This window comes from Phaethon aethereus, assembly GCF_964289735.1.
Source record: "Phaethon aethereus genome assembly, chromosome: 4".
Taxonomy (NCBI): Eukaryota; Metazoa; Chordata; class Aves; order Phaethontiformes; family Phaethontidae; genus Phaethon; species Phaethon aethereus.
Genome location: NC_138578.1, coordinates 38,342,821 through 38,356,544, shown reverse-complemented (window position 1 = coordinate 38,356,544; position 13,724 = coordinate 38,342,821). Strand labels below are relative to the sequence as shown.

At 35.9% G+C, this 13,724-nt stretch overlaps 1 protein-coding gene across 2 annotated transcripts in view; it reads right to left on the bottom strand.

The window, feature by feature from the left end:
• GRIA2 (glutamate ionotropic receptor AMPA type subunit 2) overlaps window positions 1-13,724 on the bottom strand; it is a gene marked incomplete at its 3' end in the record, with an annotated part of 95,838 nt that overhangs the window by 17,862 nt on the left and 64,252 nt on the right. For both annotated transcript variants that reach the window (XM_081998799.1, XM_081998800.1), the window contains exons 7-11: window positions 4,036-4,203; window positions 3,650-3,754; window positions 2,822-2,932; window positions 1,488-1,694; window positions 603-973 (exon numbers count right to left, since the gene is read on the bottom strand). In XM_081998799.1, coding sequence (XP_081854925.1) covers window positions 603-973; window positions 1,488-1,694; window positions 2,822-2,932; window positions 3,650-3,754; window positions 4,036-4,203 — 962 coding nt within the window. The remainder of the gene's footprint in view (window positions 1-602; window positions 974-1,487; window positions 1,695-2,821; window positions 2,933-3,649; window positions 3,755-4,035; window positions 4,204-13,724) is intronic.

The following is a 13,724-nucleotide window of genomic DNA, read 5'->3' as shown; positions in this document are numbered from 1 at the left end:
ACCTTCAAATTAATTTTAGCAATTTCCTTTGTGACTTTTCTAAAACTAGGCCATGGAAGAACAACAGTGTTTTGCAACTATCCACATGAAATTAGAGCCATCACATGACTTGTATTTCAGTTCCAGGCTCTCCTGTAGAAAAACAGCAGGTTAATAACTGTGTTATGATATGTAGTGAGTTTTAGAGGGAAAGTGCTGTCTGTGTAGTTCGTGACTGGTACGTTACCCTTTTTTTCCCATTACAGTTGTTGTGAATCATTTGCACTGTCAACTGTAAAATGGGAATATGCAGCAAAAACACGGTACCCCTCCAAGAAGGTATGGAATGACTTGAACCTTATGCATTTTACAGTCTCTGCATGGTGTATATAACTTCACTTGGCAAACGTATGATCGACATTAAGACAACATCGATCAAATACATCATGATCCTATGTCACAGGCAACTGCTTTTATTTCAAGGACTTTTGTGATTTTAGGGAGGGGAAAAAACATAGCAATTAATTTATTTCTGAGAGTGAAAATATATGCACCATGAACCTCCTCCGGCTGAGATGGCTGAGACCAAAAATGCACAAAGTTGAAATGGGCGAGTAACCAACCTTGGCGAAATATCGCATCCTTGCTGCATAAAGGCACCCAGGGAAAACCAGAGACTATTAAATATCCCAAATTCATTAGTTGATTCATTAGTTTGCGTTTCTCTTCCATCTTCAAATTCCTCAGTGTGCCACTCGTATGGGCTAAATCTGCTGACCAGGAATAAAACTACACTGACCCCAATGTAGGCAAAAACAATGCACATCCAGATTTCATATGCTAATGGATCAAGAAATGAAAACACTCCTGGCTTGGACTTCTGAGGCTTCTTGATCATTATTGATATCCCCAGGCTCATAAAGGGCTTTGAAAAGTCAATCACCTCTTCTCTCACCAATGTTATAGTTAGTGGAGCAATTGCAATATCGGCTTTCTGTAAAGGAAGAAAAAAAAGCGAATAATAACTAATATAATGATCAGAGCAAAAAATGGTTTAGTTTCTATTGCATTTCACAAATGGAAAATAGGATAGCAGAGACACTGGCAACATTCATTTCACTGAGAATGTCCCATGGAGAATTTCAGAAATTTTTAGTTGAAACTCTTCTTACTGAAATACATATAACCATAGGGTTGACATACTCCAAGCTTCCCTTTTCACATATGCCCTTTTAAAAGTATATTAACACTTTGAAAAGTCGTAAGAGTACACTGCCTTTCACCTGGTCAGTAGGATGAAATATACATTCACTTCCCCCCAACTTCATCTACATTTAAAATCTAATTCTGTGTTTTACTTTCAAAAAAATTTTTCATGCCAATACAAATTACTAATTCTCTATCAAAGGAATTAGATAAATTTCCTCTACTCTATAGAGAAAAATAAACCAAATCCCGCTCCTTCCATCAGTCATCTTTAATGGCATTATTATAAAAGATTTTCTTACCCCATAAACAAGTTCTCCAACCATCCCATTCCAGATTTTCGTGTCTGCATCCCTTGCCCCATACTTGCCATCCCCAACAATTGTGAGCTTATACTTGAATCCACAGTGTTTAGCAATTTCTGTAGCTAAGTCCACACAATAGCCCTCATATCGATCATTTCCTTCAAGCATTTCATGATTTTTCTTCATCATGACATACGGGGACTCCTGCACAGAAAGAACTTGCCTTAGCTACTTGGTAAAGAGACACATATATCAGTTGTGCACTTCATAGATTAATATGTTTCCTCTTACATGAGAAAAAAAGAGAAGATAACATCCAAATCGTACATGCTATGCATATGTTAGCTGTTAATTACTTATGTGACATGTCCTTAACACATTTAAAAGCTGCACTCTCCACAGTCATACACAATAACAATACTTACAGGTATAGTGATTCCCAGCAGTATGTTAATAATGACCATGAATGTTAACAGGAGTTATGCATTCAGAGAAGAAAGAGTACGTTCCAAAACCAGTTTCTTTCTTTCATACAGTTTGGATGGAAGAAGGCAAAGGTATTTTAGTTTCTTTTGTTGTTGTCTCAATACAAGAAAATTCTTTCCTATTTCACAACCACATCCCTCCTTGGGAAAACACTTCAGGCTCTCCAGGCTATATCTTTATTGAATTGCTACACAAACAACAGGTAAGATATCTATAACTACGCAGTAAAGTTCTACCATCAGCAAAACTGGTGATGAGTCATAAGAAGTCTTAAAGTAATGTATCTCCTCTTTGCTCAGTTGTTACTGAGCTATTCTTACATGCAGTGAAATAGCTATGCTAGCCTGTGAATAGTCCAAACTGATAAAGAAGTTGAACAGAAGAATGCTGTTCTATAACAGTACATATCATTACTTTCCAGACAACTAGAACACAACTTTTAATGTTTTATTTTACACTTCACCAATCCATAGCAGCTATAACTCTGAAGCATAAGAACCAGTCTCTTTGTTGTTTGGCAAAATCCATTCTCCAAAACTAACTCTATGGTTCTGCCTCTCAGACAATGTTCCCTCCTTTGAAAGCAAATATTTCATTCCCATTTTCAGGTCTAAAAATTTTAACTTTCGAGGATGTTCAATCAATGACCATTTGTCTTCTACAGAACAAAACAGCATACTGAATCACATACTTTTCCTTAATTTCCAGATTTTATTTATGTATCATAATGAGTAACAGGTCACAACCTCAAATAATAAAAAGACAATATATTTAGACTAACATAATGATGAGAAACAAATCACTGTAGGACAGACTGTCTTCTGACAAAATATGAGGTTAATTACCAAAATAGTGGTGACAATAATAGTCTTATTCTCTAGTCCTGAAGATTCATTTCCAAGGGGGCCATCAAGAGGATTCACAACCATTTTGTCCACTTCACTCCAATATCCAATCTAAAGAGAGTTTATAGGATGCACAGACACCAGTGAATACGAACTTTCATAGAAAAGGTAAAGTATGCTATTACTATGTCCTTGATTTATGCTCGGAGAACTGTTTTAGCTATGGATTTACCAGTGTAAGTATTTCTATTTATGTAGTTAAAGACTATAGCAAACAGTAACAAGATTGAACTAGTGACATTTGTTCACATTAAATTGTCTAATACAAGCATACCATTTTCATTCACATATTAACAGGTTTTAGTATCAACATCACCTACTGTAGGGCTGAAAGGGTTATGAAATACTCCAGATTAGGATGACATGAGAAACTGGCTTTTCCTGAAAGGTTTGGAATTAGAGCAGAAAGATAATCACATTTAAAGAAACCTCACTGAAAAGCTGTTTTCTGCATCTGTCATTCAGAAGCTTATTTCCCCAAATACTGGCTCACATTTCATAATTCAGATCAGAAAGCGAAAAGTTTAATGCACAAAACTGAAAGGAAAATACTCTTATGTAGTACTTACCAGCAATAACAAGTCCTATTTGTTAGAAAAAAAAAATACATATTTTTATTTTATTCTGCAAGACCATTGTAGAATACACCTATAAATAAATATTACCACAACTTATGCCTTAATTAGTCTATAGGGTTTCATTACCTACCTTAACCAGTTGCTTAGCATGGTAAAACCTTTAAAGACACTGTAATACAGCTCAAATTACCTTCCGAGGACCAGTACTTTTGAGTTCCATGATGTTTATTGTAAAATTGATCCTCTTTCCATTCTGATCAAACTTTATATTCCCTGTTAGACCTTCCACCTGAACCTATATAGACGAAGACGAAAGTGGTAGAAGAATTAAGTTTGTTCCTTTTTAGAAAATGCATTTTGTATTTCCATAAATGATTACTGATATTTCAAAAACATTCAGTTTAGACTCTTTTCCATATACAATATATTATCTTGATATCAGACACGTTCCTTCGTTTACTTCCACATCATTCCCAGCAAGATCCAGGCAGGTTAGGAGACTGGAAGGTTCTTTTCAAGCATTTATAGAGAATTTCACACACGCACTCATCCCGGCATTCACTCTAAGGAAGCTACCTGTTTCAATGCCCTTTCTATTTCTACACCATGACCCCAGGGTACAGCTGGATTTGCAAGACAATCTCCAGCATTTCCTCTTCTGGAGATCTCAATCCTCTGTTTACGCAAATTACGGAAAGCTTCTGTCATCACTTGAACAGCATCATAGGTCAGAGCAGATGTATACTGAAAAGAAGTGAAATTATTTAATTAAAAAACAGCTTCAGCTTCACTACACCTTCCAATCCACTCATCAATTCATTAAACACAGAAACTTACTAAAAATAATAAGGACAGTAAGATATACTTGAAATCAGACTAGTTTTTCTTTAGTTTTGGAGTTACTACCCTCTGAGGGGCATCTATGCAAATTAATGAAGTGTTCTCCATCGGAATGGTTAGGAGCAGTGCTAGTAAGTCTAAACTGAAGATCTACAGTTGTTTTCAGTGTGAATTACATTGCTTTCTCACTATGACTGTGTAACAGTTCTGTGTGCAGACACGGCTGTGAGTCCATGGAGGTGAAAGAGGGAAAAAAGACATAATTTACATTTTTTAACTTGAGTTACCCTCTAAAAACAAGAAATTGTTCCTCTGATTACACTCTTCATGGAGATGCATTTATATACAGATCTCTAGACTACATCTCCTCCCACCTATATACAGACAAAACCGTACAAAATATATTTGTATATACATGTGCTTAACTTATAACTGTTAAATATAAAACCTCAGGGATAGCTATTTTCAAGTATGTAATACCTTGTCAACACCAAGAAAAAACAGGTTTTTGGGCTGAGATGTCTGGAAGAAGTGATGCCCCTCAAAGAGCAACACAGATAGGCAAGGAAAAGCCCCGTGCTTCTAATCTGACACAATATAAGGAGCTTTACAACTTTTGAGACATCAGAGAAGAATCCTGTGATCACATGCCTCAGAAGCTGGGGCTAAATAGTCAAAAGCAGTTATCTTCAGTGACTGGAAATTTTTACATCTTAACTAACTGAACAGAAACCACATGTACACGTACACAGAGCACTTTGTTGGATGGGCTTTATGAGTCCAGAACATTGCAATTAAGCAAAATATAAGGGACATTTTTGGAAATATGGGCTAGAATATAACTACTTACAGCCTTATGAATGAATGCAACGATCCCTATGAAGGCTATTAGATGCTGAAAATATATAAACTGTAAAGTGGAGAGAAATGATATATTGGCTCTTTGCTTCAATGGCTCAGAGTTTAATGAGAATTTTAATTAGCTAGCGCAAGTCATGCAGAAGGCTCTTGTAATTGTGACCAAGACAGCCTCTTGAATTGAGGTCATTTTTGTATGCAATTGTTAGACCTTGGAGAGGAAGAAAAGGAGGGTGGAAGTCTTTTCTTCAGATATATAAGCATACAGGGTGATTAATGTGAATCTTCTCAAAAAAGGTCTCTCAGTGACTTCTATGGAAATCTTTAAAAGGATCAGAACAGCAGAAGAACTGAATTGAAAGACTGACTGGAGCTAATAATACTTTCTGCTACTGGAGTAGCAGTGATTAAGTGGTGGACATGTATTTGAAGATGAGGAGAAGGTAACAGAGAGAAGAGAAAGGACCCTGACTAATTTTTTGGGATGGACTAGCAATACTTCTTTAAGTGTGGCTCTTTGCAGTACAGAAACGTATTGTCGTTGGGATCACGCTGCAAGGGCTCGACCTTAAGGAGAAGAAGCTGTGGCATTGATCTGCATGGCTCGACCTTAAGGAGAAGGAGCTGTGGCACTGAGAAGCTGGTAAAGAGCTGGATATCTGCACAGCTCAGCCTTGAGAAGGAGCTGTGGTAAACAACTAAGAGGAAGCAAAGGAGCACAGGAACACCTGCAGGCAGCGAATCCTGACTGTGTGAGAGGCGCATGGACAGCGCGTGATATTTTGTATATAGCCAATTGCAATAGTGTGTGTAACAAGCTGTAACCAATCATGAGTGCGTGCGCGGTGACTAAACAAAGATTATGATATATATTGGAGTCAGACAAGACAATAAATGGCTTCGGAATATAACTCTCATAGAGTTGTGAAGTCCATCCTTCTCCCGCATATTGTACCACACTAGTGTTTTGAGAAACTTTGGACACAGCACTGTCATTAACCACTGAACCATCAACCACTGAAACATACTTTGGGTAGCAGAGAAAATAAGAGCTTGAAATTGAGAAGTTATAGTGCTAATTCAGCTATTCTATGTTTCATTTGAGCCTTGTGATATGTTTAATGTATTATCTCAAGATTATTATCCCTATAGTATATAATTACCGGCCTGAATATTCACAACACATATTCAGTTTGTGTAGGGATTTGCCTATCAATATAGATCTGTATGTGTATATGTGTCACCACATATATAAAATCCAAATGCTTTAATTTAGGTTAAGTCAGCTTTAATTGAAGGATCTCAAAATAGTTTACAAGCATCTTACACCTTCATGTTGTTGGAGATGCCACGAGAGCAAACAGCCCATGCATCATTTCTTACTGCTTTATCCTGCATACGCTTTTGGCTCCTAATACCCTTCATGAGGCTCACTAAAACTATCTATAGCTTCATGAATAGATGTAAAGTTGACAAACTAAAAGAAAGAGAACTCATTACCATAAACAAGAAATGACAGACAGACAACCAGTTCATGCAGAGGGATGTCTGTGTATGTGTCTGCATAATAAAGAAAATTGTCATAAGTTAAAGGATACATTAGCCCTGTATTGCTTCACTTTGTTTTATACTGGAGATTCATCGTGTTCTGATCTGCACTATTAAAATAATGAGACTGCTATTTGGAATATTATTCTCTGGAAGTGGAATGAGCTCCTACAGCCTAGTACTTTTACAGCAGTGTAAATCTCCTAACTTCATTTCAGTTCCTTTCAAGTTTACATGATAAAATCAGCAACTTTAATACAAAATGGTACAGGTACTACCCTATAGTTCCTACAGAATCATCCATATCTTGCTTCTCATAATTATAGAACTATGATAATGATAAACTGATAATATAAACTGTAACATAACGCACCAAAGTGCCTAACAATTTTAGGTTATTTGCTATGAAACAGGGAATTCATGTATGACATATGAAAAGAATTCTCTCCAAATAAATAAATGCCCTAATTACCAAGAAGGGAAAACACAAGGCTCATATGCAATTTTATTCAACTTAAATTTAAAATGTATTATAGACCTTAATAAAATTTTTAAGCTGCAGTTGCAAGATGAATTTGAAACGTAAAGGCAAAACAAAGTCACTCCAGACTAAGCAGAAGTTATTAATCATGTGCTGTCCAGGAAAAACTGGCAAGATAGTGACTTTTGTAACTTTAGCCCTTTTCCAGTAATTCAGAAGATACAAGAAATCCTTAACAAAAAGGCCCAGTATATCATTTTGTACAATCAGTAACTGAATCTTCTGAAGATGAAATTGCAGAAGACACCCCCAGAACCACAAGGGTTTTTTTATACATATATTTTAAAGCCGTAAGATATTAGAAACAGATGTAATGTTAGCCTGTTAGTCCTGTGTTTAACCCAATGCCTGTCCATGTGCTGAAGACATAAAGTTGAGAGAGATGCTTAAAGATTTAAAATATATCATTAAAAGAATATACTTGAGCAATGGAAAAGAAATGAAAATATGAAGACATAAGTAAAATACATAGAAAAAAGAAAAAAGGGAAGTATTCTGAATGACAAGAAATCAAATTCTTTTTCTCTTGATTTGGATATCTGCAATATCTAAATCTATCCTTGACATACCAGCTGTTGGCTTTTTTCACAGTCAGAGAAAAGAAATAAGCATTTTAAGGTTTGATTCATTTGACCTGTTAGACACCTTCTTTAAGATTAAATGAATCGTGCCTTAGATTCCATTAATTTGATCTCCAGTGACTCAGACTACTGGAGGAGTCCAGGGCAATCAGCTTAGATACATATGTCTACACTGTAGACACACTAAAAACAAATTAAAACCACTCAAGGGGACTATGAACTAGCCATTCAGCCCTAATCTAACACAACAGTGAGAAAGACAAAATAAAAAGATATTTTGGGCAGAGACTGCACCAGCAGAGTCAAAATATGCAGTGCTAGTGTACAAGACACTTGGGAGACCTCAGCTAGAATGGCATATCCAGCTGAAGCAGTGTTCAAGAAGGCCCAAATCAGTCTGAAACAGGCACAGAAGACGTTTCCTCACCATGCGTGGGGGCTGCTATTGCAACAGCAGGAGAAGGAACACTGTATCACTAACAGAGGTTAAGAGAAAGGAGGTGTAAAATCAGATACAAATATTTTTCCTTGGAGGGAAGATTCAAAGAGAGGTAATACAGGAAGTGTTCTTTGTTGCAAGAGCAAGTGGGTAGAATCAATGGGTATAACCAAATGTTCAGCATTTTTCCTTGTATTTAAACAATTTAAATATACTTAAATACCAACAAATATACATCAAAGGCAGTAAGAGACAAACTTTGTGTCCTTGTAGCTTGTGGGTATATTAAATGTTCCACTTACTGCTCTATACTAGCAAACCTTTTTCCAATGGTTCACTACATATTTTTTCACCCTGTTTGGAATACTTCACTAAACTATACACAGACTAAACTAGGATATCAAATGGTATCTGGTTTTAATCCATGTTATAGCTTTAATTTGCTTTGAGAATTATATTCAATAAAATCTCTCATCTGAATTTTGTGCATTTTTCCCCACAACAAAGTATTTCTCTCCTAGAATGCTAGTATATACCACAAAAGCCTTTTCATAGTGCTTTGTACAATAATTGTGCTTTTTGGTCAAAACTCACAAAACTCTGTCAAATTGTTTGTAATTTCAGAAGTAACTGCTAGAGATAGGTATAAAAATATAGAAGCATTCCTACATTTGTATATATTATATGTAAAAAATAGGTACACACATATATAAAGCTGCAAGCAAAAAGAATGAGAGACAAAGTTACTTGTCAAGAATTAGTAAAGGAACTGGGCAACTACCTCCTGTTGACTTTCAATGTAGTCAAACTAATGCAACTTGGGCACCTATTTCTTAAGGGTCTTTCTTTAATTAACATACCTGGGGGCTATTTTGAAACGGACAGTATTACACACACTTTGGAAAACATTTGAAAGTAGCCTGACAGATGAAAGAGTTGGTGGAAAATTCACTAACTGATAGGAAACAGCTACTTCCTTCAGGATCTCTTGTGGTGCCTTGCATACTGTCATGACAGAGTATGGGAATGCATATAGTTACTTTCAATAGAAATAAGAGATGTTGTCAAATGTTGTACACAAAAATGTCATTGTAAATCCAGATGGCTTTTAATTGTGCCCATAATCATGCATTGTTCTCATTCGTTCTGTGCAGACATTAGCATGAATGGGGTCTGTATGAAGCAGCATGTCAGGCTGGTTGCCATTCCAACTGCAAATGGGCTTTAAGCACAAGAGCATCTTCATTACTTATGGGCATGTTTCAAACACTGGGGACACGAAGTAGAGTCAGGGAGCCCAGAAAAGACTGAATGCTTGCCTCTTCCTCTCTGATCTTTACATGAGAATGGAGCTCATGTGAAAACAGGCAGCCTTTACAACAGGCTTGCTTCCAGCTGAAAATAATTCCAAAAGATATTTGGAAATATTTGATTATTTGTAGTTTTTTTTATAACAATCCTGGTCCTGACTAAAAGGGGAAGAGAAATTAATAAAACATAAAATTAATGGATCTTTGAAAAAAATTTTTTTTACTTAATCTCAGTAAAGACAGGGTTAGAGATCAAGTCCTATTTATCTTAACAAATATACTATCTTTATGAAATTTTGTTTCCAGAGGTTGTAGAGTCAGATCAACTGTGCTTTGATTATAGCCTTTATTTAAATGCAATTCCAGCATTCTGTCTGCACAGAGTAGCTAAACAAATAATAAATATTTTTGCTCTGAAATGCCATAATGTTTTGGGCAGAATATCAGATGCAAAGAACACCTTAAGCAACCCATCACCTTAGAAGAATTTAAGTGTTCAGATCCAAAACTCGTATCCAGAAAATCTGCTGATTTTGTGATGTATTTATGTTCTTTAGGTATCTCCTTGTTTGGTTTAGAAAGGCTGCTTTGGGCACACCCAGAACAACTTTGGTTTCTAGCCCAGTAGTTAGGTGCTTGCCTAAGCCTACATCTCTGGAAGCGTAACTCCTATTTGAAAGGCTTACTCATAGCACATTCAGAGGACACTGACAAGACTGGGGCACTTGAATTATCCTAACACGCCCACTGTAGGATATTTATAGGGGAAAGCGACCTTCTTTCACTACTTTTAAAACTGAATATAGCAAAGATCACAAGATTTATGAACCCCAAGGTGCTTGGCCTTTCTATCTATTTCTCCTACTAATCTAATAGGAAGGAGATTCACAGACTGTAATTCCTCCCTCAAGATTACTTCCAATCCAGAAGAACACTGTTCTCACTAGAGTCATCAGAGATGCTGATTCTGCAGAAAAAAAAGAGTGCAGGTACCTACTTCTTTTTTCCTTCATTTTTTGATTTTACACTGAGGACGGAGGGTTTAAAGTACTTTGGTCTTCCATTAGATTTAATGCAATGGCCAAAGAGAAGAGCTAATGCTACTGTAAAACAGATGTTTCTTGAAAATACTAGAAAGATGTCAGCGAAGAGAAAAATTATGGCTCTGGGCAAAAGTCTTAGCAACAGAGTGAACCCTCTGTCTTCCCAGAGGAAGCAGAACGATGCCAGATCTTATTAATGGCACTGGCATTTGGATCTACCAAGGTTCCAGACATTTCTCCATTCAAAAAAACAGAAAGTCAGCATTCGCGTCTTACACTCGTTCAGGAGTGTTAATACAGAAGTTGTGTGGGAATTCATCCCTTCCATTTTCCAGAAGGTCAAAGTAGCCTAGCATTGTGCCCCCTTTATTTTCTGAAAATGCATTACAGAGAAAGAGCTCCACCATGTCAGACAATCTTAGAAATCCTTTGACCTTGGTCTCAACTAAGCCATCTGTACCCACAGAAAGATGGGCAGATGCCTTCAGAAGTGTCCTGCCATTTACTCTGGGTCCACTGTGTTTGGTCTCAGCTTTTATTGATCATGGCGAATGGATCTAAAGCAGACAACTGGTGAGATCATTCAATATTGTTCACTCAAAGAGTGGTCAGTAATGATGCTATAGTACAGCACGCTGCTGTACAAGGCTTTTATTTTGCTTTTGCTCCAATAATCATGTATAAGCAATTTAAAGTCAATGAAACATTGAAGCAGACACCAACTTTTGCAAGATGTTCTCCTAGCCAGTGCCATTAAAAACAGCATGGTAGTTTTTACGCTAGTATTAAAAAAAATTTTTAAAATGTTCACAGCTGTAGCAGTTTTTTCTAAATACTATGCTGCAATATAAAAATATCCTCCCTTTAAACACTTCTTAATGAGAAAGAATGATTATCAGGTATTAAAAGAAGATCTTGAAAGGAGTAGAGTAGGTTTTAATGCAAATCTTCACACCGTATCTTTTTTCTCTATCTTGTATGTATAGGTTTGAGACCTGGAGTGAATTTAACCTTCTTCCTTATCCCTCTGAAAACTCCTAAATAAAAAATCAGGAAGTCACCTAATCTCTCCTTACAGTAAAGGCAGAAACAACTCTCAACTATTCATAATTTACATATTTGTAAAAATGTAAATTGTACATTCACTACATTTGTGTAACAGCTTCTTTGAACTTCAAATCATGGAGGTTCTTAAAAATTCCAGTCATTACCCAATGCCCCGAGAAGTTTACTATCTAAACACACTTCTTTTTATTAATTTCCTTAAAAAGTTTATTAATTCTCACCCTATTATTTCCATTTTTTTAGAAGTGTTTTAAAACCTAATTATCAAACCTAAAGCTTACTCCTGGTGAAATTTACATCACCAAAAAACACAGACCTTTACAAAAAATTAAATCAAATTACTTGGATTTGAATCCAGAACTTGACAGAAATAATAAAAACAATTATTTGGATTTCAACCCACAGCATTTTATTTATTAAAAAAAGATGTTGTTGTCTTCTAATCCATGCCACTGCCTGTGGAAAATATCCAAACTGACAAAATAAATAAGATTTTAAAATTATTTCTGTAATCTTACTTGTAACTTTAAACAGAACACACTTGCAAACTGCAATGTCACTGGTGATAAAAATCACCTTTAATTTACTGCAAACCACAAAGAACATATGCTTTTTTAATTGTCACCATACAAATACATAAAACCTTTTTCTTCAAGGCTAAGCTAGAGAAAAGTTTGGGGGATTGGTGGTTTGTTTTTTTGTGGGGTTTTTTTGTTTTGGTTTTCTTTTTTTTTTTTTACCGCTTTACCCTAAAAATACACTTGAGTGTCTTCACATTCCTATGTTCTATGACAAACGTCACCTCCTCTTCAAAAATTATGGTTAGTCATAAATCAGTAAGCATATGTGCCTTAGAGCAGATACAAATTTTAAAATATAAAATGCTCTTTTAATAAAATATTTACTGAAATATAGTCTTCACTGCTCCTTTCATGATAAAAGTGGCCATCCAAGCATTATTAACTATGGTAAATATCCTTGGCATGTTGAACTTTTAACCAAAAGAAAGTTATTAGAATGATCATAAAAATGTATTCTAGATCATCTTCTAGTACAGTAATTCATGGTTGGTAAAATTAATGAAAATGGTAGATGAGAGATTAGATCAGTCTGTCTTATCATTCATATAGTATCAGTCATTTTATAAGAACCTGAAACTTCTACTAGGCTCTTAAGCTGTATTATTTTTACTCATAGTCAACAGAAAGTCCTATATAGATTAATGGAAATAAATTATTTACCCTAGAAGGTGAACAACACTGCAGTAGAAATGATTCTCAACTGGAATTTCATATGAGGATTCTTTAGGTTGAAATTTTTTACTAGCCTGTTAAATAAAGCCACACTAAATAACTTTTAATTTGGTTTTAATATATTCTGAATCATCATCATTTTCTGTAACAACCTGTAGGAGAGGTACCTGGACTTGATATTACAATACACCTTGCACAAATTCACTTACCAGGAAGAAAACAAAACAAAGCACACAAAAAAATCAACAGGATCTGAGAGTTCTCATCATACATACTGCAGTGTTTAAAAATTTCCAAAATCTTCCATTTAAAACTAATAGTAATAATTCAAGTCTTAAGTTAAGGAAAAAAACCAACACCAGGAAAACCACCCCCAAAAACCACACCTCCCTATTTTCATTATCAATTCTCATCTACCCTCAACCAGCACAAGTATTTGCCTATTGTCTCAAGATTAAACACTTTCTCCTGTTTGCTCCAATCTAATTCCAAGTAAAATACTAACAGAATTAAATACACCAATCTTAACAGGTTGCTGATTTTACCAAAAAAGTTATTGCCAGAGTAATATAGGCAGCTACGTAACGTTGCCTGGTCCTTAATACCAGCCTTGCCCCAGCAGTAAGCCTGCATGTCTCCTCTCCTTGTTCACTTGAGTGATCCTCAGTGCTTCTCCTCCCCTCCTATTCCGATCCGAGAAACCTTCTGCCATAGATGCCTCTCCAGCTCGGAGCTGCCACCACCCTTCTGTGCCTTCCACTTACATCCCAACAGGCTCTTTCCACTT